Source organism: Melanerpes formicivorus, unplaced genomic scaffold, assembly GCF_026170545.1.
Source record: "Melanerpes formicivorus ecotype bairdi unplaced genomic scaffold, bMelFor1.0.p_v2 SCAF_45, whole genome shotgun sequence".
NCBI lineage: Eukaryota > Metazoa > Chordata > Aves > Piciformes > Picidae > Melanerpes > Melanerpes formicivorus.
The window spans coordinates 4,741,108-4,763,793 of record NW_027142397.1 but is presented as its reverse complement, the minus strand read 5'-3'; the positions used below and the strand labels follow the sequence as shown (position 1 = coordinate 4,763,793).

The following is a 22,686-nucleotide window of genomic DNA, read 5'->3' as shown; positions in this document are numbered from 1 at the left end:
TGCTTGGCCTTGGCTGCCTCATTCCCAGGAGCAGCATCTTGCTCTTTGTTTCTGCATCATCTGAAAGTTCTTTATGCAGTTGGAGATCGTGGTATTTCCACATCCCCAGCTAAGGCCAGTAAACACTCTGCTGGCAGAACATGTCCCCAAATGATGCTCAGTGCTGGGGGGCGGTGGGGATTGGTTTGGGTTGGTTTGGGATTTTTTTTTTCCCCTGCTCTGAAAATGAGCTTAGTGGAGTTTGTCAGATGACTGCAGTGAACAAACATTCCTATGCCTGCTTCCTATGTATAGCCTCCTGGTTAGCCTCCTGGGGAGCCACCTAACCTCATGTAAAGATTTCATTAGCTTCCCCCAAGCAGTGACATTTGGCATGCTGTCCTACCCCTCTGTTTCAGGTTGAGGGCTTTGCTCTTCTCGCTCATCGCAGGCCACCGCTGATGACCGACAAAGGGTTTTGAGGTACAATGGACAACAACTTGCACATACTCTCAAAGCATTCCCCACCCCCAAACCTGCAATTTCTTAGTGAATGTGACTTAGGTTTGTTGTAGCCACTCTGAATTTTCTACATCATCTGCAAAGTAATTCATGCTACAGAGACTGGGAGAGAAACGTTTAGCAGTTTATTACTTTGAAGGTCGTCTAACATGGTTCCACCAGGCAGGCCCCAGACAGGTTGACTATTCAATGAGCTGAATGCTGAGAGGGTATGGCAAGAGGCTGAAGTAATTAACAAAGAATTCCAATTCCTGAATTTCAACTCTTCAACAGAAAAAAAGAAAGAAGGAAAGAAAGGAAGAAAGAAAGAACAGAGCTCTTCTGCCCCAGTTACCGGTAAGTGGAAATTTCAGATGGTGTAATGAAGACAAATCTTAATTGCAACTTTCTTGCTCTGACAGCTCTTCTGAGCACTGCCTGGAGGGCAACCCCTCAGAAAAAAAATAACAACAGTCTACTTATTTGCTGCAGTGATGCTTTCAAGTTGGGCCTGAAAAACAAATGAGACAGTAAGTCAAATGAGATTCAACCTATAAACTAAAGCCATGTTGCTGCAAAGTGGTCAATTGTCTGTTAGACACCAAGGGAGGAGCTGGGGGATGCTGCAATACTTGAAGAGAAGCAGGCTGGGGTTTTTTTTGCCTTTCCCCCCACCCCCCCCCAGCTCTCCCATTCCTTCCTGCATGTTTTATAAATTAGCTTTTCATTCTTGGCATTCTCACTTGGTGCACTCTTGAGAAGAAAAGAGCTGGCCATGGTTCCATACAATGAAAGAGTCGTTTGGTAATGTAAAGCAGCGAGAGGAAATTAAATAAAAGCTGTTGAAACCACGGTCCGAACGCTCTGATTTCAGGCTGGGCTGCGTTAGCTAAATGAAATACTTGGCACTCCAGCCTCTGGAACATAAACTGACTCTGGGACAAAAGTAGCTGGGAACAGCAAGTTTCTCAGTTACTGAGACAACTTGACGCCCAATTAGTAGATTGATGGGTGAGCTCCCCATGAAGCACGGAGCGCCTGCAGCTCTTGGGTTTGTCCTCTTCCTACAGCTGCCACCAAAATCAGCCCCAGCAGTGGTACCTACACAGCTGGGCAGATGCTCGAGGGAGGAACATGGGTTCAAGGGCAGCACACACATTTGGTCTAAGTTACTCCATTTTTGTGCCCTGAAACGTTTCAAGATGGCCTAGAGATGTTAATGGGTTAGAGATGTTAATGGGTTAGAAAGGAGATACTGTGGGAGCGGTGAGGGTAAGGGGAGCAGCTTGGGGTGATGGGTGTGCAGCCAGAAACACTTCATGTTTATGGTAGCTTCTGTACTCAAAAGGTGTGGGATTTCTTTCCTTTCAGAAGCTCTGTTTTCACAAGCAGCATGCACAGCATCCTTCCTGTAGTGGCGCAGTCCCTGCTGCACAAGTGCTCAGCTGTTCTTAGGAGGTGATACTGTTAAATGCTCTGTCTTGTTATCAGGGCAGCAATTCTGATGGCCAACAGCAAAGAAACTGACCATCTTGCATTGCCTTCTCTTGATTTTCTAGTTGTTAATGGAGAAGGGAGGTGGCTGTTGCAACCTCACAGTTATGCAGAAGTAGATTTCTGGGGTATCAGACCTGTTTGGAGCATCTGCTGTGGGGGGTTGAGCTGCAGGTTTCTGCTCTTCTCCTGACTGCAACAATTTATTATTTTCTGAACAAACTCTGAGCTCTCCCTGGCAAGTGTATGACTGGAATTCAGTTAACCCCACCTGCTGGTGCCATCCTCAGGTTTGCTAGTCCTGGCCAATTGCTGATGGAGCAAGGGAGCAGAGAATGGAAGAGCAGCATTTTCCCTTTTCATTAGACTTTAAAGCAGGACATTAGCACAAAGGGCATCAGAAATGTAACACCTCTAAAACTACAAGGAGAAAGTGATTTGTTTTTTTTTTTTATATCTGATCACAACATGAGAAGTTTTACTACTTGGAACTGTGCTATTTTACTCACCTTCAGCTGCTGATTCATTTTCTTCAGGAACTGAACCTCCTCAGAGTGTTTCTTTTCCTCTATCTGCCGCTTTTCGTTTTCCCGTCTTTCGGTAGCTGCACACAGAGCTTTCTGCTCACTCACTTGTCTCTCCAGCTCCTGTTTTTCCTCTTCCAGCTCTGCAATCTTGGAAAAGAGCACAGATCTCTCTAGTTTTGTTTGTTAGTCACCTTTTCAGCTAAGATGGGACAAATTCTGTACCAGTACATAAAGGGTTGGTACCAAGAGGTGGGAGACTCTCTTTTTACAAGGAGTCATAGAGAGAAGACAAAGGGTAATGGGTATGAGTTAGTGCTGCAGGGATTCCAATGGGACTCCAGAAACACATTTTTCACCATGAGAACAGTCAGGCATTGGAAACATCTCCCAAGAGAAGCAGTGGATTCTCCTACACTGGACAGTTTCAAGACTCAGCTTGACAGGGTGCTGGGTCAGCTAATTTCAACTCTACTGTTAACCTAGAAAGGTTGGACCAGATGTGATCCTTGGAGTCCTTTCCAACCTGACATTCTGTGATGCTGCAAAGTTCTATATTGTACATTCAAGTGTTCCAGCTGCAACGGCACATCATTCCCGGAGGGCAATTAAAGCTTAGGAAAGGCAAGGGCAGGGTTTTGCCGATCTTTGCTGCCATCCTGTGGAACCAGAGATAACTGACTGCGCGGAGGACCTGAGCCATCACATCCTCCCGCGGTGTCGTACGGAAAGCTGCAGGCTGGGGTGAAAAAGAGCCCGACTCACCCTTTTCTCCATGTCAGCCTTGCCTTGCTCAGCCTGCAGCGCCTTGCGCAGGCCAAAGGCTATGCTGCTCTCGTACAGCGCCTTGTAGGCAGCCAGCGTCATCTGCAGCTCGTCCCTGATGCGCAGCAGCAGCAGCCCGCGCTCGGCGCAGGCGATGGTGGTCTGCCGGATCAGCTCATCTGAGAGAGGGAGCAGGGACCCAGTCAGAGTCGCTGCTGTGCAGCTGGGTGCACACAGGAGCCAGAGATTGTTGGCTTTTACCTGTTCTCTGCACCGCAGGCACCAGGCACTAGAGATAATAGCAATTTGTTTTGTGTTGTTACATTCCAGCCGTGGCACCGAGTGCTAGGAAATAAATCGGTGGTGGCACAGCCTCTTTGGTGATGATGGGGATGCTTATCCACTAAAGTTTTAATGGCACACTCCTAAAAATGTGACTTTTTTGGTTATTTGGAAGCCTCAAAAGTTAAAAGCCTCCAGGAGAATCGTGCTCAAACCCATGGCAGCCTCTGAAACAGGTCATCAGCCTGCAAGAGTGGGTAACAGACAGGAGTTTAAGCTACTGTAAATTAACTCGGGTTAGGTACAACCAAGAGAGCGCTGATATTCTTTGCATCTTTCACTATTCTGTCTTTACAACATCCGAGTGTCAGCTGTGTGTAACAGCTACCGTAAAATACTCCCTGTAGAAGCTGAGAGCCCCGGCCGGTGGTAATGGTTACAGAGCCCTGCCCTGCGGGGACTGAGGCTGTACTCAACCTTCTGGAAGGTGGAGCGCTGAGGGGCGGTAGGTTTGGAGGGCTCAAGGAGCTCAGGGGTGCGGGGCGGTGTGTCCCCCCGACCACAGCGGGCACTGACCGAAGCACTGCGAGTAGAGCTCCCGGCGCACCGAGCAGATCCCAGTCTCCCGCGCCTGCCGCTGCTGCAGCCGCAGGTCCAGCTGCTCCTGGAGCTGGACAACGTCCAGGCGGGTGCCGGGCGCGCTGGACACCTCCTGCACCCACCGGTGGCTCTCCTTCCCCCATTCTCTGCCACGAGAGACACAGGCAGTCACGAAAGGGGCCCGGCCGGGAGCTGCCAGGCGCAGGTGGACCCGGCCCCCGCTCACCGCGGCGGCAGGATGGCGTTGAGAAGCTCCTGCGCCTGCTTCGAGGACTCGGTGGCGATTGGCGGGACAGGCCCGGTCAGCGCGGGCGGCGACGGTCTTCCCTGCAGCGGAGGGGCCTGCGGAGAGAACAGAGCGCGGTAGGAGCGGGTGGAGCACGGCCCACGGCGCCGCGGCTTGCCGGGCCCTGCTCACCCTCGGGGAGCGCTTCTCGGTGCGGCGGGTGACAAGCACGGGCGTGCCGTAGCGCAGCAGCGAGTCCGGCGGCGGGATCATGGCGGCAGCGGCATCCGTCGCCATGGAAAACGCGGGGCTCGTTACCATGGGCACCCGCGGGCGCGCCGGCCGGGCGCTGAGCAGGCGCAGCCGGGCCGGGGGCGGGGCCGGACCGGCAGAAGCGCTTCCGGGTGGAGCGCGCGGGCCGGAAGCGGCGCCATGGAGGCGGCGGCAGAGAGGCGGCGGGAGCGGCGGCGGCGGGAGACGGCGGTGAAGGCCGAGAAGCGCAGCCCCCGGCGCTCCGCCTCCCGTTCGGCGCGGGGCAGCCAGTCGCCGCCGGCCGAGGAGAGAAGGGGCCCGGCCGGGCCGCGCCAGGGCAGCCGCGGCAGGAGCAGCAGGTAGGAGCCGCGGCGGGCCCCGCGCTGCCCTGGGGCGGCCCCGCGGCTCATTTTCTCCTTTTGTTGCTTTCAAGATCGCCTAAGAGGAAGAGCAAGTCCGGGCGGAGAAGCCGGTCCCCGCGTGGCAGACGGAGCCGGAGCCCGCATCACGTCGCCGTGAAGGTGAAGCAGGTAAATCGCGCTGTCGGTAGCGGCGAGGCCCAGTCCTGCCCCGGAGGTGTTGGCGGACCTTTGCGCACTTCCCGACTCCGCAGCGGTAACTGTACCTGTGGGAACTCGCCCACGCGAGGTACGAAAAGCGCTTCTCACCTGGCTGATGTTGCCTTCTGATCCTCGGAGCGTGCGGGGTCAGGGAAAAGAGGGAGTTTGGGCAGGCCACTACCTTGTGCCCCCCCCCCCCCCCCCCCCCCACCTTAGGCTTTGCTCAGAGCAACTGGACATCCACACGTGTGTGACCTCAGCCGTGCCACCACGGAGCAGACGGTGCATTGTGCTGTCTCTTGATCTGGTTTTGATAAGTGCAGAATGTAGCGATTCAAATAGTCTGGCAGTGCAGGAAGTTTCTCTTGCCGTGTGTCCAATCTGCACACAACAGGCACACGGGATCCTGCGTGTGGCTGTGATTGTCTTAAAACCTGGGGCAGATTCTTAAAAGATTGTCTTAAAGCTGGGGCTCTTTATCTTTGAACTTGTCACTGGAAGGGATTCTTCTTTGCAGGAGCGAGATGATCACAGCCGCAGAGGGAATGAGGAGCGGAAGCAGAGGCATCCCTCAGAGGAAGAACACAGGAGGGAGAGAAGCAGTGACAGAGACAGGCACAGAGAGCACTCAGACAGAAGGAGGAATGCAAGTGAGAGGCCTGGAGTTCGAGGCCACGAGCGAGAGAGGGATGCGCAGAACATCCGCGAGCAGCAAGCAGAGAGGGAGTTTTACAACGAGAGGAGACGAGAGCATCGACAGAACAACGAGGAAGGGGGTGGTGGTGCTGACCAGAACCCCGAACTGGGGCAGTCTGATAACAAACCGAAAGAAAAAGCTTCTGCCAACAAAGAGAAGCCAAGCTTTGAACTGTCGGGCGCGCTTCTGGAGGACACCAACACCTTCCGGGGCGTTGTGATTAAGTACAGCGAGCCCCCCGAGGCGCGGATCCCCAAGAAGCGCTGGCGCCTCTACCCCTTCAAGAACGACGAGTTCCTGCCCGTGATGTACATCCACAGGCAGAGCGCCTACCTGCTGGGCCGGCACCGCCGCATCGCCGACATCCCCATCGACCACCCCTCCTGCTCCAAGCAGCACGCCGTCTTTCAGTACCGGTAAGTGCTGCTCTGCTGCTGCTGCTGCTGCTGTAACAGGGGTTGCTCAGGAGCTTCTGAATGAAAATCCAGACCCTTGGATGTGTGCAGCTGAGATCTGGGTCTGCTGTGAGTACATTAGAGAGATGGGATATCGGTCCAACTGCTGCCTGTCATCCCAGCAGCAATCAAAAGTTGCTGCTTGCTCTAACTGAGCTGTGAGCAGGCTTTTAGCAAGAGAAATAACACAGAGCTCTCTAACTGAATTGGGGTGAGCTGGCCGGTGTGACTGGCAGCGAAAGCATGAGAGGGAGGGGTTTTGTTCACTGGGTGTTTCACAGCAGAATTTGCTGATCTCTAAAAAGGGGGTGTCCTGCTGCTGCCGAGCTGCTCCCTTGGGCGCAGCCAGTTGCAGGCTTACATCAGAAGGCTCAGGCAATGAGGCAGCCTGGCCAAATTCCCTCAGTCTCACACGGTATTTTTGCTGCTGAACAGCAGGGAGCTGTTGGTGCGCTGGGGCTCGTGGAAGGGCCCTTTGCTCTCGCAGTGTGTGATGCCCTTGTGGCTGTGTTTCTGCCTCCCCAGGCTGGTGGAGTACACCCGTGCCGATGGCACCGTGGGGCGGCGCGTGCGGCCCTACATCATCGACCTGGGCTCGGGGAACGGCACCTTCCTCAACAACCAGCGCATCGAGCCCCAGCGCTACTACGAACTGAAGGAGAAGGACGTGCTCAAGTTCGGCTTCAGCAGCAGGGAGTACGTCCTCCTCCACGAGTCCTCAGATAAATCTGAGGCCAACGCAAAGGACGATGATGATGAGGAGGAGAAGGAGGAAGAGTCGGACAGTTAACAGCCGAGGAGGAGATGGCAGGGGGTGGGACAGGAAGGAGTTTCTTTGCAGCTGAACGTGTGTTGGGATGTGGACGCTGAAGCATCACAGCGTTGATGCCTCTTATTGCCTTAAAGTCCTTTTTGTTGCTGATCTCCTAGCATATTTGGGGGAAGCTCACTGATTTTTCATCTCTTGATAGTTCTGTGTATCAGGAAATACAGCTTGCTCTTGTTTTTTTTCCTTCTTGGTTTTTTTTTTCCTTCCCCCCCCCCCCCCCAACAAGCAGAAGAACTCTTGGATGTGAAAGCTCAGCTGCTGGGAGTGCTGAACACACACGTTGAGACTGCCCTTGTCCCGGGAGCTGCAAACCACCACTGGCGTATCTTGACATGGATTTTATTGACTGTTTTGTCATAGCCCTTTGAAATGCTACTGAACTGAAGTATGAGTTAGAAAGTAACACAAAGTGTTTTGTAACACATCCTGTTGGTAGTCTGCCAAATCCCTTTGCCCGTGAGGAGCTCCAAACAGGAGAATTGACCCAGCTGGCAGCTAAGGCAGCAGAAATGGTGCCAAGCCCCTCTTGTGTCCATGTGTTGGGTCCTTGTTTGCTTTGTGGCAACATGCACTGCACTACACCAAAAATTACAAGGTTCTTTGGAATGGAAGTGAAACCTTTCCTGAGGGTCAGGGGTTGGGTGTCAATTCTGTGACTGGGTCAGGCTCTGCCCCTACCTGTTGTGACAGTGCTGAAACTGTTCCCTGGGTGCTGAGTGCCTGGGTCTGACACTGGGGTCTTTATTCCTCATTCCACTGCTGCCCCACGAGTAACATCTCCTTGGGTGGGTTTGTACTGTGCATAAATCCCCTCTCTGTGGTGACATGTTTTAGCCAGAGTTTGCACTATTTAAGTTTTTCTAAGTCACTTGTTTAAAATAGTCTCCTCCTCATGAGAGAATACTCTACAGGATGAGAGAAGCCAGTTCCACTCACTGAAAGTTTTGATGTCTTCTCCCCATCACGTTATAGTATAAGAAATGTGTATTTCCCACACTGTTTACTCATTTGCCTGGCTGTTGTTGAGTGTTCCAAGCTCATCCCTGCTGTGTACATACTTCCTGTATACTGGTGCTGCATCTTACTATATGCAGCCTGGAAGTTTCTGATGTAAATAGGGGCACTGAGGTAGGTTTTCAAACGGTGGTAGGATGAGTTTTGCCAGGAGGATCTCCTTTATATGTACTCTAGGGGTTTTTAAATAAAGAATTTGTACATTTAGCCCTATTTGATATTAGTGGTAATGTTTTTCTGGTGTCCCTCCCCTCCCCCTTTATGTTCCTTGAAACAGCTTTGTTTTCAGTCTGTGTTGCAGTGTCAAGGACACCAAATCAGTTGAAGATGCAGAACTGCTCTCTGTGAGAGGCTCTGCCTGTGGAGAGGTGGGGGTCTGTATGCCACCCCCTGCCTGGACCCTCCTTATCGAGCACTGCCCCGGGAGCTTGTTCAGTGCCCAGGCTGTCACAGGCAGCTTCACACGGGGAAATCCTCCTGGGAAGCCGCGGTGTGGACTGAGCTGATCGGTGCCCTGAAAGGGAAGCTGACTTCCCGGGCTGCTCTTGGGACTGGCCCCACAAAGCAGCACCGTTGGCTGGATCCGATGCGTGAGTTTAGCCGCTTGGAGCTGCCGGTACCGTCGGTGCTGGGGAACGGCCGCCGCACCAGGGGGTGCCGAGGCTGAGGGTGGTGGAAACCGAGGCGGCCGCACTACAGCGGCCTCCATGTTCGGGGCCTCGCTCCCAGCCGCAAGCTCCGGCTCTCCGTGCTGCGGGCAGCGGGCGGGGACACTCCGGCGGGGCCGTGCCAGGGCCGGGCCGGGCGGAGCTGGCGGCGGGGCCGGGCTCGGCGCTGCCCCCGGCGGCCCCTCCCGGCAGCGCAGCCGCCGCCGCCGCCCCGCCCCGCCCGGCCCGCGCAGGCCGCAGCCGCCATGGCCGCGCTGCACGCTAAGGCCGGTGGCCCCCCGCAGATCCCCGACACCCGCCGGGAGCTGGCCGAGCTGGTGAAGCGCAAGCAGGAGCTGGCGGTGAGCACGGAGGCCGGGGATAGACGGAGGTCGGCGGGGCCCGGGCCTGGGCCGCGGGGCGGGCAGGCGGGCGGCGGGGCCGGGCGGCGGGGCCTGGGCCGCGGGGCGGGCGCGGGGCCGGGCCCGTTCCATACGCTGCCTGTGCCCGGCAGGAGACGCTCGCCAACCTGGAGCGGCAGATCTACGCCTTCGAGGGCAGCTATCTGGAGGACACGCAGATGTACGGCAACATCATCCGCGGCTGGGACCGGTACCTCACCAACCAGAAGTGAGTCCCTGCCCCGGCCCGGCTTGGCCCCGCCCGGCCCCGCGGCCCCGAGCTATCGCTTTTCTCTGCGTTTCAGGAACTCCAACAGCAAAAACGACCGCAGGAACCGCAAGTTCAAGGAGGCCGAGCGGCTCTTCAGCAAGTCCTCGGTCACCTCGGCAGCGGTGAGTGCCAGGCAGAGTGCCGGCAGGACTGCGGGGACATCCCTGACCCTGTGCACGTCCCTGACCCTGTGCACATCCCTGTCTCCATCCTTTTCCTTTGGTGCTTCTGCACCTGCAGGACCAGTTTCCCATTTAAGATCCAGTCCCTGCCCAATCTCCCCCATCTCGAGCATCTTCAACTCCCCCATTGCAGCCTCTTCCAGAAACTCTTTTCCCATTGCCTGGGGCGGTGGCAGTAACACACAGCCAGGAGCCACCCATGCCACACACGTTCCCTGTCATCTGTGGCTTTATCTTCCTGCTCCTCACCCCACTCTGCTGGGCCATGCTGGCACCGGGCTCTTCACAGCAGAGTCCTGATGTGTCTCTGTGAGATGATCTCTGTGGCTCTGAGCCTTTGGGGGGCAGTGGGTGACTTGCTGCCCTTGCTGATGTCCCTCTCCCTTTTGCAGGCTGTCAGTGCATTAGCTGGAGTTCAGGACCAGCTTGTCGAGAAGCGTAAGTCACCTCTCCATTCCTCTCAGAGTAATCTGGAAGGATTCATACTCCTCCTCACCCCTCAGCCCCATCTCCAGCTGTCCGGGTCCCTGCTGTATGTGCTTCCTGCCCCGAGACTGTGGCTGCCACCGCTGAGCACTCGCAGCATGGGCTCTGGCCCCCAGCTCAGCAGAGTCACTGTGAGAAGCAGAAGTCAGGCTGAGCCAGTGAGGGTTTATTGTGCATAAACCTTCTTGGAACAGATCTGGAGCTCCTTGGAGGCAGAGGCTGGGGGGGCCGAAGCAGTGTGTTTGTGTGTCTGCTGTTTAGGTGCAGGTGAGGTGGGGAGATGCTGCTTACAGTCAGGATTTGTGTGTTTGTGTAATGAACACCAAAGCAGATGCAGTTCTCGTGTGCTTCAGTGGCTGAGGAGGTCGCTTGCTGTCCACTATCCAGGTTTTCCTCCTCCTGGTGCCCTGGGGCTTGGTGCATCTCTGCTGCCTCCGTGCAGAGCTTTGCCAGGGCAGCCTGGGCTGTGCGCTGCGGGGCTGACTCTGTGCTCCTCTCTCTGTCCTGCTCTAGGGGAGCCGGGCAGTGGCACGGAAAGTGACACTTCTCCAGACTTCCACAATCAGGAGAATGAGCCTAGCCAGGAGGATGCTGAAGAGCTGGACGGGTCTGTGCAGGGGGTGAAACCCCAGAAAGCTGCTTCCTCTACTTCTTCTGGGAGCCACCACAGCAGCCACAAAAAACGGAAGAACAAAAACCGGCACAGGTTAGTGGTGCCAGCAGCTTTCTTGTCCTGCGTCTGAGCCTTAGCTGTGGTGGAATTCACTGCCTTGTGTGACAGGAACTGGTGACTTGTTGGAATAATGAGCAGCTCAGGTCATGTATTTGGTGATTGTTCTGTTTTCAGTTGTACATGTCCTGTAACGTTCACCAGGACCCATTTCCCCCCTTGTGTCCAGAAGGGGAGGCTTGAAGCTGGAGAAGTTAAACAGCACAGGGCGCTAACCCCGGCTCTGGTGCAGCTCTGATTCTGGCCCAATGTTTCAGTTCTGTTTCTCCAGGAAAATAAAGCTTTCTTCCTTGCAGTGGAGGGAGGTTGCAGTCCTGGCCTCCTGTGCTGGCTTCTTGGCTTCTGCAGAGCCAAGTAAGACAGGAGTGTCAGTGCTTCCTCTGCAGAAAGAGAGAGGGGGAAGAAGCAAATTGAACGTTTTGGGGATGTGGACACTGCCAGTATCTTCACAAAGATTCCCACTCCAAGCCCTTTCAGCTGTCATGTCCCAAACTGAGTCTCTTTTGACTATGCCATAGAAGAGTTCCTCTGTCACGTTCACCTCAAAGTGTTTGTTATTAAACTGACCTGAAATTCCTGTGAAGCACATCTCCTGAACTGTTTATGATTGAATTTAGCTGACCAGTTCTGCCCCTTACAGCACACCCCTGAGGCAGGCACGGCAGGCTGGGGGGGTTTGAAAACCTCAGACCCCTCCCCCTGCCTCACACCTGCTCCCTGTGGGCTGGCACAGCCTGCGGCTTCCCCGGGACTCGGTGCCCCACGGAGCTGACTCCACTGTGGGGTCAGGCCCAAGGGGAGGAAACCCTGGAAACTCCATGCTCTTGGCAAGAGGAGACAGTTAACTGCAGAGCTGCACTTCCCTGGAAGTTGTGGCTGCACTGGTACCTACAGAGTGTTAGAAGTCAAAGAGCTTTTGCAAATGAAGTGTCCTTGCCCGCTGTGAGCATCTTGGCTTTGTGTGTGGATGGCCTTTCCTCTTCAAGGGACCTTCCCATGCAGGTACCAGAGAGAAGTGTTTGAAAGAAAAGTGGTAAAAGTGTGGGAGGGTTGGTCTGGGAGGACATGGAGAGGTAGGTAGAGTGCTTGATAAACTTTTAACTGCTTTTTCTCCTTCGTTAGGTTTTGAGTCATTAGTGTGTCTTTAATTCTTAGATTAGAATCTCCTCCTGCAGAGGCTCAGCTGGGTGAACATCCTAAGACAGCAGATGTCCCTTTGGTTGCTTGGGAACTGGGAAGCAGTTGAAAGCTCCTTATTTGCCTGTACACAACTGGAAGGGAATTTAGGGGTAACACAAGACACTGCATCTCTAAACCAGTTTAGAGACACAAGCTGTAGAACTGAGGAGCAGCCTCAGAAAGGGGCAAATTCTGGAATCCTGAGCACTTCCATGGGGAGCAAACAGCCCTGCAGCGGGGCCAAGGCAAGTGCTGTGCATGGGACAAATTCTTTGGCTTCATTCCACACCCCAAACTCCAGTGACAGGAGATAGGAGGATCCTGCCCCACTGACAGCTTAGAGGGACTTTGGGATTTCTGCTGTGTTCCTGCCACTGAGGCAGCTGATGCTGGCTCCTGTTTGGGACAGTATTGGACAAGTGGAGCCCTGGTCTGGTCTGGTCCAGAAATTCTACCCTCAGAGATTCCTCAGACACATCTGTGCTGTGGAAAGCTTAGTGAGTTAGTGATTGACTGCCTTGTGATTCTTGGCATGGCCAGGTAGATTGTTACAAGAAGAAAACAATGAAGTTTATCTGTTAAAAAAACCCCAAACCATTAAAATTGTGCTTGCCAATACTGACTGTCCTCTACATCTTGACAGAAACAATCTCCAACTACATCTAGGTTAAAAAAACCCAACAACAAGTCTGCTGGAAGTGCTTCCAAATGCTCTGAGCCCCCAGTGCCCTTTGGGAAGAGCTGTGCATGGCTGTCCTGGAGCCCATGGAATGGAAAAGGGAAAACCAAAGAGAAGTGTCAGCAGTTCCTTTTGTTCAGAGGCATTTCCAGTGGCCAGCTTACATTTGAGTCCTGTTCACCTGTTCTGAAGGACTGGGAACTGTTGGGGACAGGCACTCTGAAGGGACACTGACTCCACTGGATTTTCTGCCACCCTGAGTAGTGTGGAGGGCTGGATTAGACTGGGCAGAACTGGTGTGAATGGGCAGTTTAACTTCAAACAGTTAAAGCCAGAGAACCAGACAGCAGTTCCAGCGTTTGAAGTCAAGAGGCCACAGGAAGGCCAAGACAAGGACTTTCTGTGTGCTCAGCAGCGTTCATGGCTAATGAGTATTTTGGGAGGAAACAATCCTGTTTCCTCTTGAAAATCCAGTGCTGACAAGCTGCTGGTTCCAGCTGATTGGTGATCATTCCCTTCCCACAATCAGAGTTGTTGGCTTTGGGGCAGAACTGGGTCTGGGGCAGCACTTGGGTGTCCATGCCAGTGCCAAGGGGTGGTGCCACCAAACTGTAACGAGCTCTTGCCAAGTGCCCATGGTCTCTGTTTAGCTGTGGAGGGAGTGGGTGCAAGGGGGTGTGTGGTGTATGTGTGGGGGTGTGCGTGATGAGGACGCTTGGGTGCAAAGCTGGCCACCTCCTTCTTGTCTCCACCTCTGCCTGTAGGAGCTTTGCTTTGCTGTAATGACCTAGACAAAGCTGCTGCTGCTCACCACCCCCTCGCTGGTTTTTGCAGCCACATCAGTTTCCCTCTGCCTGGGAGCTGGTCTGCACTGACAGCTCTGCGCTGCCTTCTCCAGCCTTTAGAATCCCCCCCGCAGCACCACTCTGCCTCTGCTCTGACTCTTTTCTCCTAGAAATCCACGTGGGGAGGGGGTTCTGCATTGCTAGATCTGGAAAGCCTTTTTCTTTTAGTGCCCAGCCCTGGTGTAGAGCTCTGCAGACCTTTGAACAGTGGCTTGATTATAGCTTTTGGTTTTTTTTTCTCATTTACTTTCTATTTTTTTTTAAGTAATCTCACTAGGGTGGCTAATCAAACTAATTGATTTAATTCATTAGTATATTAATTTCTATTGCTTTCTTCCTTTCAAATGCTGCCCCTCAGCCCGTCTGGCATGTTTGATTATGACTTTGAGTAAGTTTGACTTGACTTAGTACTTGTGCTGTGTTGTTAGTGTGTAGACACCAATGTGCCTTTTGAGACCTTTTCTAACCCCTAGTTTATCTGTTTAATTGTAGGTATGTATATTAGGGTAGGCTGGGAAGGTTTTTTTAGAGACAGAAAAGCGTTGATGGAGGTAACATTTTATTTAATAACTTCAGCAAAATTAACCTCACTCTCCTTTTTTTTTTTTGTTGTTTGTTTGTTTTTTTTTTTAACCTTTTCTCTACTCTTTCCACTTTTAATAGAGACAATTTGTAAACGTAGTTTACCACCTGATTCTTCTGGCTTTGGCTTCTGAAGGAGATTAGTGTAGATTTGGATATTTCCTTCTGGAAAAAAACAAAACCAAACCAAAAATATAACCAACTCTCTCCTTTTTTGGCTCTTGTAAAACCCTTAAAACTCCTTTTCTTCACTCCCAGTAATTAACCATTTTCACTATGTCTGAATAATTCACCCCGTGGCATAGTTCCGGTTCTAACAGATTAACATAGAGCATGCCCGATTAACCTTACTCCTCAATGCTGCTTTAACTTCCCTGTGATTTTGATGCTGAACCTTGATTAACTCTTTTTGGGAGAGGATGGAATGTTGCATATTTTATTATTTTCTTTTTTCCTTTTCCTTTTTGTGCCAACAAACCTAAAGAATCCACTCTCCATCTCCCTCCTGCTCTCTTGCCCAGTAACGCTGGGACAGTGATTTGGCTCAGCCCAATTGAGAATGTGGATTGAATTAACCAATTAGTCTTTGTTGTAGCCTGTGCCATAATGCAGTAGCTGGTTCTTTGAACTCGAGTGTTGGTTTAATGTATTGAAATGGACATTTCTCTTATCTTTTCCAACCACAGGATTGATCTCAAGTTAAACAAAAAGCCAAGAGCCGTAAGTATCTGTGCTCTGTCCTTGTTCTCATTGCTCGGCGGTAGACTTTTGAGTGGCTGACTGACTCCTAATCTCACAAAGCCTCCCTCTGCTGTAATTTAAGAGCTTATATTCATGGATTGAAGGAATGCCATAGTATGAAATAAGCTCTGTCTGGTGGATTTAACAGTAACTGAGCCCAGGTAGGCTTGTGGTGGAGCTAGGTCGCAGCTCAGTGCTGTGCGCTTGCGATGGCAAAAGCCGGTTTGCATCCTGGTACCTTGTCATGATCTGGAGCATTACAAGCACCTGGTTGTGGTTGATGCAGGTTTGGAAGGGTCTTTTCTTTTGAATGTTTAGCTACAAGAAACAAACAAACAAACAAAAATCTCTTTTCTGTTTTTGCCTGCCACTAATGGTATGTAGAAGTGAGAGAAGACTCAGAATCCCAGCTCTGCAAGCAGAAGCGGAGGTAGAAAGCTCCTGATGTGCCTCTCCTTTCCTCTCTCCACAGGACTACTAGACCCATCAGTGGTGATGCTTCTGGGATGTAGGTCTCCATGAATCCCCACTGAGAAAAGTCCCAGTCGAGTGAATGAGCAGGATGGCAGCTCTGGCCCAGTGGCTGCAGATGGAGGGGCTCACTAAAGAACTTAGCTGGGGGGTGGGGGGGATGGGAAATTTTGGACCATATACTTTGCCTCATTTTGAAATCACCTGAGTTGCAAGAGGACTAAGGTGTAGTAGTAGTAGTAGTAGTCCTGAATTCCTGACAATTCTGTGCTTCCTCAGTTGGGAACTTCCTAAAATTGGCTGATTATGCTGCTGCCACCCCTGTCATCTGCAAACCCATGGAGAGCTATTCCTTTTTCCACTGGAACTGGGGTATGAGTCAGTATCTCCCATCCATGTTGTCAGACCTAGGTGACTTCTGTTGCTGATACTTAGCTGTGTAGGTTTGGTTTGGTTTTGTTGTTGTTCTTGTTGTTGTTTATTTTTTTTTTAAACTGAAGTGTATAGATAACAAATTGACTTTGGGTTTCTTTGTTTTAATCTGTGTAGAGTGGAAGGATCTTCATTTTGTGGAGCAGCTCATCTTGATTCTTAGTTGAGCAGAGGAGAAGGTGGCTTTGCCCTGTTCTCTGACTTTTCATTTTGAGCACCATCCCCTAGAATGCACACAACTGCTTTTAGAGGCAGGGAAGGCTGGAGCTCAAAGCCATCTTGCTCTTTGCTGTCTGCAAGGTTGGGTGGATTGTCTTTTTAATGCAAACTTCTGTCATTTGTACATAAACAATAAAGCTCCACGTTTGTCTCTCTTCTCATGTTTTGTTCAGTCCACACTTTGACTCCTCCTGCTTTGTACCTTCTGGCTGCTTTGTGAGGACTTCGCTGGAGTTCTTCCACTTTGGCATAAGAGCTGTTCCCTGTCACTCTTCGTTCTCTCTTTCCTCTGCTAGACACAACACTGAGTTCTGAAAGGATTGCCAGGCACTAATCTCTCTAGCCATGTTCAGCTAATCCTGCTTCTAGGTGGGACTTGGCTGTAAGTCAGAGCTGCTGCTGCTGGCAGGCCGCCTGCTGATAAGGGCCCAGCAGCAAGGACTGCTTCTGGACGAGTGCACAGAGGGACAAGTGTGGGTGCTGGGTGCTGCTCACACAGCCAGTCAAGGGGCCAGTGCTGAGGGCAAAATCAGCATTGCTTTGCCTCCAGGGCAGGGGAGTGGGTTTATTACCAGGCTGTAAGGCACTTGTATTTACTTAAACACTGCTGGTGGAGGGAGGACCATGGGATGGGCTGCAGCCCCTGCCCCACAGCCCCCTGTGTGCACTTGGAGCAACTCAGTTCATTCCCAGTGTTCACTATCTTCTGCTGCACCTCTGCTCTCCAGGTACCTTATCTCTCTCTCAGCTCCCTCCAGGCAGTCCAGCAGGTGCAGAATAGTGCCCAGGAGAGAAGCCAGGTGTGGAGGTGGAGGAGTTCTCCCTCATTCTGTTCAGGGATCAATGCAGCTATGCAGCCACGCAGGGTGGGGGCTTGTCCAGGCCAGGGCAAGTTGCTGGCACTGCTGTCAAGGGCTGTGGATCTCAGGATGGAACAGCTTAAAGGGCAAGCTGCAAAGCTGGCCTACTTTTTTGTGTTTTAAGTTAGAGAGGTTAAATACAGGGGGGTGGAAGATCTAGGAAACAGCATGAACTCCTAAAAGGCTTGGCTTTGCTGGGAAAAAAGGATTACTTGGCCGTGGTAAAAAGCAGCTTTTCTCCCACTGCTGCTGCTGTTCCAACACAAGGACTGCAAGAGCACTTGAACTTCAGAGGTTCAAACCCTTCTCTTTGACCTGGAGGAAAGCAGCGGCACCTTTCTGGCCAGAACATTGACCTGCAGAGCAGCAGCAAAGGGCTGGTATAGCTGGAGTCCTGTGAGTGCAGGCAGTGTTTGTGGCAATCAATCAGCTGCACTGTCCCTGTGACAGGCACTGGGGGGCTGTGGGGACAAGGGGAAAATGCAACCTTACTGCCTCCAGCAGTGTTTGTCACTAAAGGAAGGGGACAGCCTGTTCTGATGAGCACAGTGAGAGCAGCAGCCCCAGGGAGCAAGCGCATTGATCAGGGCACAAATGGCAACTGCTTGGGTCCCAGTTAACAGCCTCTTGTCCTGCTGCTGGCACAGCCCTGCCCTCCTGCCGATGGGCAGCAGCCCTGTGGCTACCATGGGGCAGGGACAAGGGAACAGTTGCTTGTTCCAGGCCAGGCAGCGACGGCCATAGCTCTGCAGCAGCATCTCTCCTGTGGACAGTGTGGGGGCAGCAGTCACTCTGGGAGTATAATCACCATCCCCTGCAAGTGAGTCTCCTTCTCTGGAGACTTTCAAGACCCATCTGGATGTATTTTTCTGTGATCTGTGCTAGAGTCTATGGTCCTGCTCTGGCAGGGGGCTTGGACTCAATGATCCTCAGAGGGCCCTTGCAAGCCCTAACATCCTGTGCTCCTGTGTTGTGAGCTGGATGCTAGAGCCAGGCTCTGGCAGCTGTGTCTGAAACTTCTATTGCTGAAGGCTTGTGGTTCTCTTCCTAAAGAGCCTGAGTGGCAGAAGGTCCCCAGGAAGGCCTTTAGACACAGGAGCTGGGCTGCTGCACAGACTTTTACCTGAATGCTGATGAAAGGGAAAAAACAATCATTAAATGCCAAGGCCTTTCCCTGCAGGAGCTGAATCCTGAGCAGAGCAAATGCAGGGTGGCAGAGCAGCAACTGTCCTTATGGCCACAGAAGGCAGAGCAGGAGAAAGACTAATCCCCTGCCCAGCCTCATCACCAAGAGGATTAGACAGGAGTTTATCGACCTCAGGGCAGCAGCCAAGCAGCGGCCGAGAGCTGCCACCAGGCAGGAAGGGCAGCGGCCACGCTGGGGAGGGGTCCTGCTGTGCTGCATCAGCCGGTAAGGGGACAGAGCTGGGGAGGGACAGCAGGAGTCCCTGCTGGGCTGTGTGCTGTGTGTCTGTGTGCTGGCCTCTGGCCCTCGGGGAGCAGGGCTTGACGCCGGTGTGTGGTGGTGCACACCAGGGCTGCCAGGCATGCCTCTGGGCAGCGAGGCAGCGGCTCCCGGGGCCAGGGGAGTGTCACCTCTCCGTGTCCTGGTCCGCAGGGTCCCCATGGGCAGGCAGGATCCGCCAGTGCTGAGGTGGAGGCAGCTGCTGCGTGCTGGGTGCCGCTGGCTCCTCTTGCTCTCCGAGATGATTCTGCACGGGCTGCAGTGGCTCTGGAGGCTGGCATGGGTTGGTACTGCAGGGGCCCTTCCCTGAGGCCTTCACCAGTTTGTGTTGGCTCCAAACGTGGTGTGTGCCCAGAAGCAGGGGCTGGGGCATGGGCACGCTGCCAGGGCTCTATCTCTGTAGTGGTGGCACTGGGGGCTGTGGTTTGGTGCAGCTGGGGCAGCAGGGCTGGGGCACTGGGACCCTCATGCTGAAGGGTTGGCTCTTGGCCCATGGTGCTGTATGGTTCTGCCCACCAAGAGCCCCAAGGACATGGGACATTGCTCTGGGCTCTGCAGTCCCAGGGACAGGGTCAAGCCTGCTGCACTCACCACACGGCTGCCATCCTCTCCCCCAGTACCTGCTGATCTGCTACAAGAGCTGCTGGGATGGAGCCTTCCACATCACTGAGGAGGTAACTTCCACAAGGTGCCCCCATGCCTCGATGGCTGCAGAGATCTCCAACCCCCAGGACACAGCCAAGCCCAGTGGCATGGTCTGTTGGGTGGCCCTGTGGCACAGCGGAGCTGTAGGTCCCCAGGGCAGAGCAGAGCAGGACTGCCCAGTCAGAGGCAGTGCCAGGGGCCTGGACTCAGCTGCAGGTGGATATGTCAGTCCTTGCTGTCCATGGGGGCTTTCAGCTTGGCGTGGCGCTGCGGCTGAGGCTGGAAAGCGGCAGTGAGGGGAGCGAGGAAGAAGAGGAAGACAAAGACTCCACTGCTGCGCTGGAGCCCGGGCAGGCAGGTGGGTCCCTGGCACAGCCGGGGGGTCCCTGGCGGGGTGGGTGTCACGGGGTGCCGGCAGGAGCTGAGCTGTGGTGCCAGGGCAGTGGTGGAGCGGCAGCGGCGCAGGGACCCCCTGGAGGCCGTGCTGGGCAGGCTGGAGGCGCTGGAGGCTGACGTCCGCTTCCTCTGCACCGAGCTGGGCGCCGAGAAGCTGCTGTGGAGCAGCCGCTTCCTGGAGCTGCTGCGGGAGCAGCAAGGCCTGCGCCAGCGGGTAAGGTCCTGGGGGGGATCCCCATACCTCCCCCCAGTCCCCTCGGGTACCCCAGACCCTCACACCCCACCTCAGCTGCAGGAGTGCCCACGGCGATGGGATGGCAGTGACAGCCCCGAGCTGCTGGCAGACACTGAGGACCAAAGCACCAGCGAGAGCGAGGGGGAGAGGACAGCAGGTAGCAGCTGGGGACCTCGGGGGACAGGGAGCCTATGCTCGGGGGGGGGGGGAACCTGCCACCTGCAGCCACAGCTGAGGATGGAGCTCCCCCCTGGGCACCACTGGCAGACCTGCAGCCATCACTTCCCCTCTCACCCTTTGGCTCTGTTGAAGGACGCCAGTGGACAGAGCCACGCTGGCAGCCATCCCCGTGCCCAGGCAGCCTTTTGGGGCCAGCAGCTCCATGACAGGTACAAACCATGAGTGATGGCACAAGCAGAGCACCCACATGCGTCCCTCCCTGTACAGGCACTGCAGGACACAGGACAGTGTGGTCCTGGCTGTGTGCCCATGTCCCTGTTCGTGGCTCCATCCCTCAGTGCCAGCCCAGGCCTGTCCTGCCCCATCCTGCCCAGCCCTGCCCATTCAGCAGAACTGTGGCCATTTCCCAGAAGCAGGAAGAGGTTGGGCTCCTGGGCTGCCTGGGACAGGTTAAAGCCACCCCTGGGGCTGACTGTGCCCCAGGTGGGTTGTCTCTTGTGGAGCCCAGTGAGGAGCATCTTCCTGCTCTGCTACAGCTTGTTGGGAGCTTCCAGGACTGAGGAAGATCAGCACCAGCTCCTGTTCACCTTGCACAAGCTGGAGACACTGAGACAAAGGATGGTTTGCAAACCCCAAGAGCTGCCCCATCCACTTCCTCATGGGCCAGACAAGTCCCTCACCAGCTGCTCCACACGCAACACAGCTCTTGAATGGCTCTTTGCAACAGCAGCCAGGGGGAAATGGCTCTCCTGGGGGGGCAGAGGAGTCCTGGTCCCCTCAGAACGGCTCAGCCAGGCATGCTGTGCCTGGGCAGTGCCAGTGCCGAGCACAGCAGGCTCTGAGCTGCACAGAGCACACCATGCTGTGGTGGGTCAGCCAGACCCCAGCCCAGGAATGGGAGATGACAGGACTGTGGAGCACTGGGAAGGTGCCAAGCCTCCAAGCTACAAGGCATTGGGTGAGGGTCTATGCCCAAGCCTTGGTCCAGCCTCAGGGGACTACAGGCTGTGCCCCTACTGCTATAAAATACAGAGATCACTTGTCCTCTGGCTGTGTCTCTCTGGTCCTTGCCCTGCAGGGGCTGGAATGGCTGAGCCCCCACCACACTGCAAAGACCTCAGTACTCTCTGGGAGGGGCAGGGGACAAAGCATGGAACAAATTTGCACCCAAAGCTGGCTCTCCAAGCAGGGCAGATGCCCTGACCCACCACAGAAGCAATCACCTGGCCCTGGGACCAGCCAGAGGAACATGCAGTCTCTGCTGTCTCCTCCCCAGCTGGTGCTTGCTCCCGGGTGGAATTTTCCCTTGGGGTGAGTGCAGAGATCTCCCCCTGGCACACAGCTGAGGGTTCCCCTGTGACCCTGCTCCTCACAGTCCTGCAGCCCCGAGAACTGGCCTCCAGCACAAAAGCTTTTATGGGAATGCTTTCGTTACGGTTTTTGTTACCAGCACCAGGTAGACTGGGCTGATTCTGCTTGAGAATTAACCTCCCAAGGCTGTGGAACAGCTGCCATCACCCTGGGCTGGCTGCTGTTCCCAGGGCCCTGGAGAGGACATGGAAACTATCCCCAGCCCTAACAGGGAGCTGGCCAGGTGCAGGGGCTGGGGACAGGTTCCTACAGCCAGCAGTGATCCTAACGTGTCCATGCAGCACCCACATCAGGGAACTGATGCAACCTGAATAGCAGTGGCCTGACTCATCCTGCACCAGCCTGGCTGCTGCAGGGTGTTTGGTATTTCTAACTGTGAGGCTGTCCCACCTCAGAGTAAATCAGGTCCTGCAAACGATCCACTCCTGGGTCCTTTTTGCACAGGAACAGCATCACCCAACCCAGGTGGTGTCAGACACCAGCTTTGCAGTGACAAGGGCTCAGCCTTGCTGCAAGCAGAGCTCAGCTTCACAGCTGCAATCCCCTGGGCTGGAACTCCCCTGCCAGCAGGGCTCAGGAGGTAGAAGATAAAAAACCCCAAGCCCTGTTAGCTCCGTGCTCCAGCTCTGGAGAAGCTCAGCAGGCTGGCAGCCCCTGCTGCAGCACTCACCACCCATCTCCGAGCGAGGCCTGTGGCCACCACACCATGCAGATCCTCCTGACCTATTGCTCAACCAGAGCTGTGTTTACTCCAGCGAGTTTGTGCAATGCGGGCCGGGGGCGGCAGCCGGGGCCGGGGCGAGGCTCAGGGCGAAGCTCAGCTCAGGGCTGCTCCTTGCCGGTGGCTCCTCCGGGAGGGCTGAGCTGGCTGCCCCCCACGGTCACTTTGCTCTGGGCAGCCTGCTCAAGAGAAACTGAGACAACATTTCTGCTCCCTGCTGCAAGGCCTGAAGGAACAACTTTCCCCAGGGAAATCCTGGCCTCAGGGAGCACCACAGGGACATGGCCTAAGCCTCAGGGGAGGCTGGTGACAGGGGAACTGAAAAATGTGTGACTGGAGGGTGAGTGGCAGTGCTGCACCATCCCCAGCACACCACCAGCCTCCCTGCCACTGCCCACATCCCTCCCCTCTGGCAGGACCCAGACCCGCTCCAGCTCTGGCACCTTTCTGCTCAGGTTGGTGCCACATTCACTCTGCAGCTGCTCACACTCTCTGCAAGTCAGTGCCCCAGACAGGCAGGGCAGAGCTGCTGCCCTGCTCGGGGCAGCTCTTCCGTTTCCAGCCCACAGGGTGAGAACAGCCCTGCAGCCTCTGAGCTGGGTGGAAAGGGTCGTTTGATGCTGCGGCTGCTTCCTCCTCGGTGTCCTGCCCCAGACGGGTGGCACTGCCCCACCCCGACGCGATGCCACACTCGTGTCCTTCCATTACGCAGCTGCCCCTTTCCCACAGCCCCTGCTGAAGCCTTGGGTCAGGTTCCCGTCTCTGGAAAC

At 54.5% G+C, this 22,686-nt stretch overlaps 4 protein-coding genes across 9 annotated transcripts; 3 read left to right on the top strand and 1 right to left on the bottom strand.

Annotated features, from left to right (window-relative positions):
• Window positions 1-611: 611 nt before the first annotated feature.
• Window positions 612-4,697, bottom strand: DNALI1 (dynein axonemal light intermediate chain 1). Its single transcript, XM_068158932.1, has 6 exons — window positions 4,564-4,697; window positions 4,372-4,487; window positions 4,122-4,291; window positions 3,264-3,442; window positions 2,484-2,648; window positions 612-991 (listed from the first exon to the last, which is right to left on the bottom strand). The coding sequence occupies exons 1-6, from the start codon at window positions 4,690-4,692 to the stop codon at window positions 956-958; spliced, it is 795 nt and encodes a 264-aa protein (XP_068015033.1). The 5' UTR covers window positions 4,693-4,697; the 3' UTR covers window positions 612-955.
• An 84-nt stretch (window positions 4,698-4,781) lies between these two features.
• On the top strand, window positions 4,782-8,391 carry SNIP1 (Smad nuclear interacting protein 1). Its single transcript, XM_068159368.1, has 4 exons — window positions 4,782-4,982; window positions 5,057-5,153; window positions 5,701-6,296; window positions 6,861-8,391. Exons 1-4 carry the CDS (start codon window positions 4,804-4,806, stop codon window positions 7,123-7,125), a joined length of 1,137 nt encoding a protein of 378 aa, XP_068015469.1. The 5' UTR covers window positions 4,782-4,803; the 3' UTR covers window positions 7,126-8,391.
• A 667-nt stretch (window positions 8,392-9,058) lies between these two features.
• MEAF6 (MYST/Esa1 associated factor 6) lies at window positions 9,059-16,204 on the top strand. Of its 6 annotated transcripts, XR_010989869.1 has the most exons (9): window positions 9,059-9,187; window positions 9,340-9,455; window positions 9,532-9,619; window positions 10,072-10,117; window positions 10,679-10,871; window positions 13,957-13,986; window positions 14,091-14,149; window positions 14,867-14,900; window positions 15,394-16,204. XR_010989869.1 is itself a non-coding variant. In XM_068159364.1 (8 exons), the coding sequence occupies exons 1-8, from the start codon at window positions 9,092-9,094 to the stop codon at window positions 15,400-15,402; spliced, it is 612 nt and encodes a 203-aa protein (XP_068015465.1). In that variant the 5' UTR covers window positions 9,060-9,091; the 3' UTR covers window positions 15,403-16,204. The 6 variants fall into 6 exon arrangements, 4 of the variants coding, with proteins under 4 accessions (XP_068015465.1, XP_068015468.1, XP_068015467.1 ...); XM_068159364.1 differs by lacking the exon at window positions 14,091-14,149 and having other exon boundaries at window positions 9,060-9,187; XR_010989870.1 differs by lacking the exon at window positions 13,957-13,986 and having other exon boundaries at window positions 9,061-9,187.
• Window positions 16,205-18,256: 2,052 nt separating this feature from the next.
• On the top strand, window positions 18,257-20,846 carry LOC137451474 (uncharacterized). The gene is made up of 7 exons (XM_068158931.1): window positions 18,257-18,314; window positions 18,522-18,651; window positions 18,986-19,042; window positions 19,269-19,371; window positions 19,457-19,623; window positions 19,699-19,801; window positions 19,957-20,846. Exons 2-7 carry the CDS (start codon window positions 18,529-18,531, stop codon window positions 20,028-20,030), a joined length of 627 nt encoding a protein of 208 aa, XP_068015032.1. The 5' UTR covers window positions 18,257-18,314; window positions 18,522-18,528; the 3' UTR covers window positions 20,031-20,846.
• The last annotated feature ends 1,840 nt before the right edge of the window (window positions 20,847-22,686 follow it).

Bases quoted from the DNA above. Each gene is read 5' to 3' on its own strand.
- MEAF6 (XM_068159364.1), top strand. From the start codon at position 9,092: ATGGCCGCGCTGCACGCTAAGGCCGGTGGCCCCCCGCAGATCCCCGAC. The intron at 9,620-10,071 runs GTGAGTGCCAGG...TCCCTTTTGCAG, and splicing joins CCTCGGTCACCTCGGCAGCG to GCTGTCAGTGCATTAGCTGG. The intron at 13,987-14,866 runs GTAAGTTTGACT...TTCCAACCACAG, and splicing joins ATGTTTGATTATGACTTTGA to GATTGATCTCAAGTTAAACA.
- DNALI1 (XM_068158932.1), bottom strand. From the start codon at position 4,692: ATGGTAACGAGCCCCGCGTTTTCCATGGCGACGGATGCCGCTGCCGCC. The intron at 4,488-4,563 runs GTGAGCAGGGCC...TTCTCTCCGCAG, and splicing joins CCGAGAAGCGCTCCCCGAGG to GCCCCTCCGCTGCAGGGAAG. The intron at 2,649-3,263 runs GTGAGTCGGGCT...CTCTTTTCCAAG, and splicing joins AGGCTGACATGGAGAAAAGG to ATTGCAGAGCTGGAAGAGGA.
- LOC137451474 (XM_068158931.1), top strand. From the start codon at position 18,529: ATGGGCAGGCAGGATCCGCCAGTGCTGAGGTGGAGGCAGCTGCTGCGT. The intron at 19,624-19,698 runs GTAAGGTCCTGG...ACCCCACCTCAG, and splicing joins AGCAAGGCCTGCGCCAGCGG to CTGCAGGAGTGCCCACGGCG. The intron at 19,802-19,956 runs GTAGCAGCTGGG...GCTCTGTTGAAG, and splicing joins CGAGGGGGAGAGGACAGCAG to GACGCCAGTGGACAGAGCCA.
- SNIP1 (XM_068159368.1), top strand. From the start codon at position 4,804: ATGGAGGCGGCGGCAGAGAGGCGGCGGGAGCGGCGGCGGCGGGAGACG. The intron at 5,154-5,700 runs GTAAATCGCGCT...TCTTCTTTGCAG, and splicing joins TCGCCGTGAAGGTGAAGCAG to GAGCGAGATGATCACAGCCG. The intron at 6,297-6,860 runs GTAAGTGCTGCT...CTGCCTCCCCAG, and splicing joins CACGCCGTCTTTCAGTACCG to GCTGGTGGAGTACACCCGTG.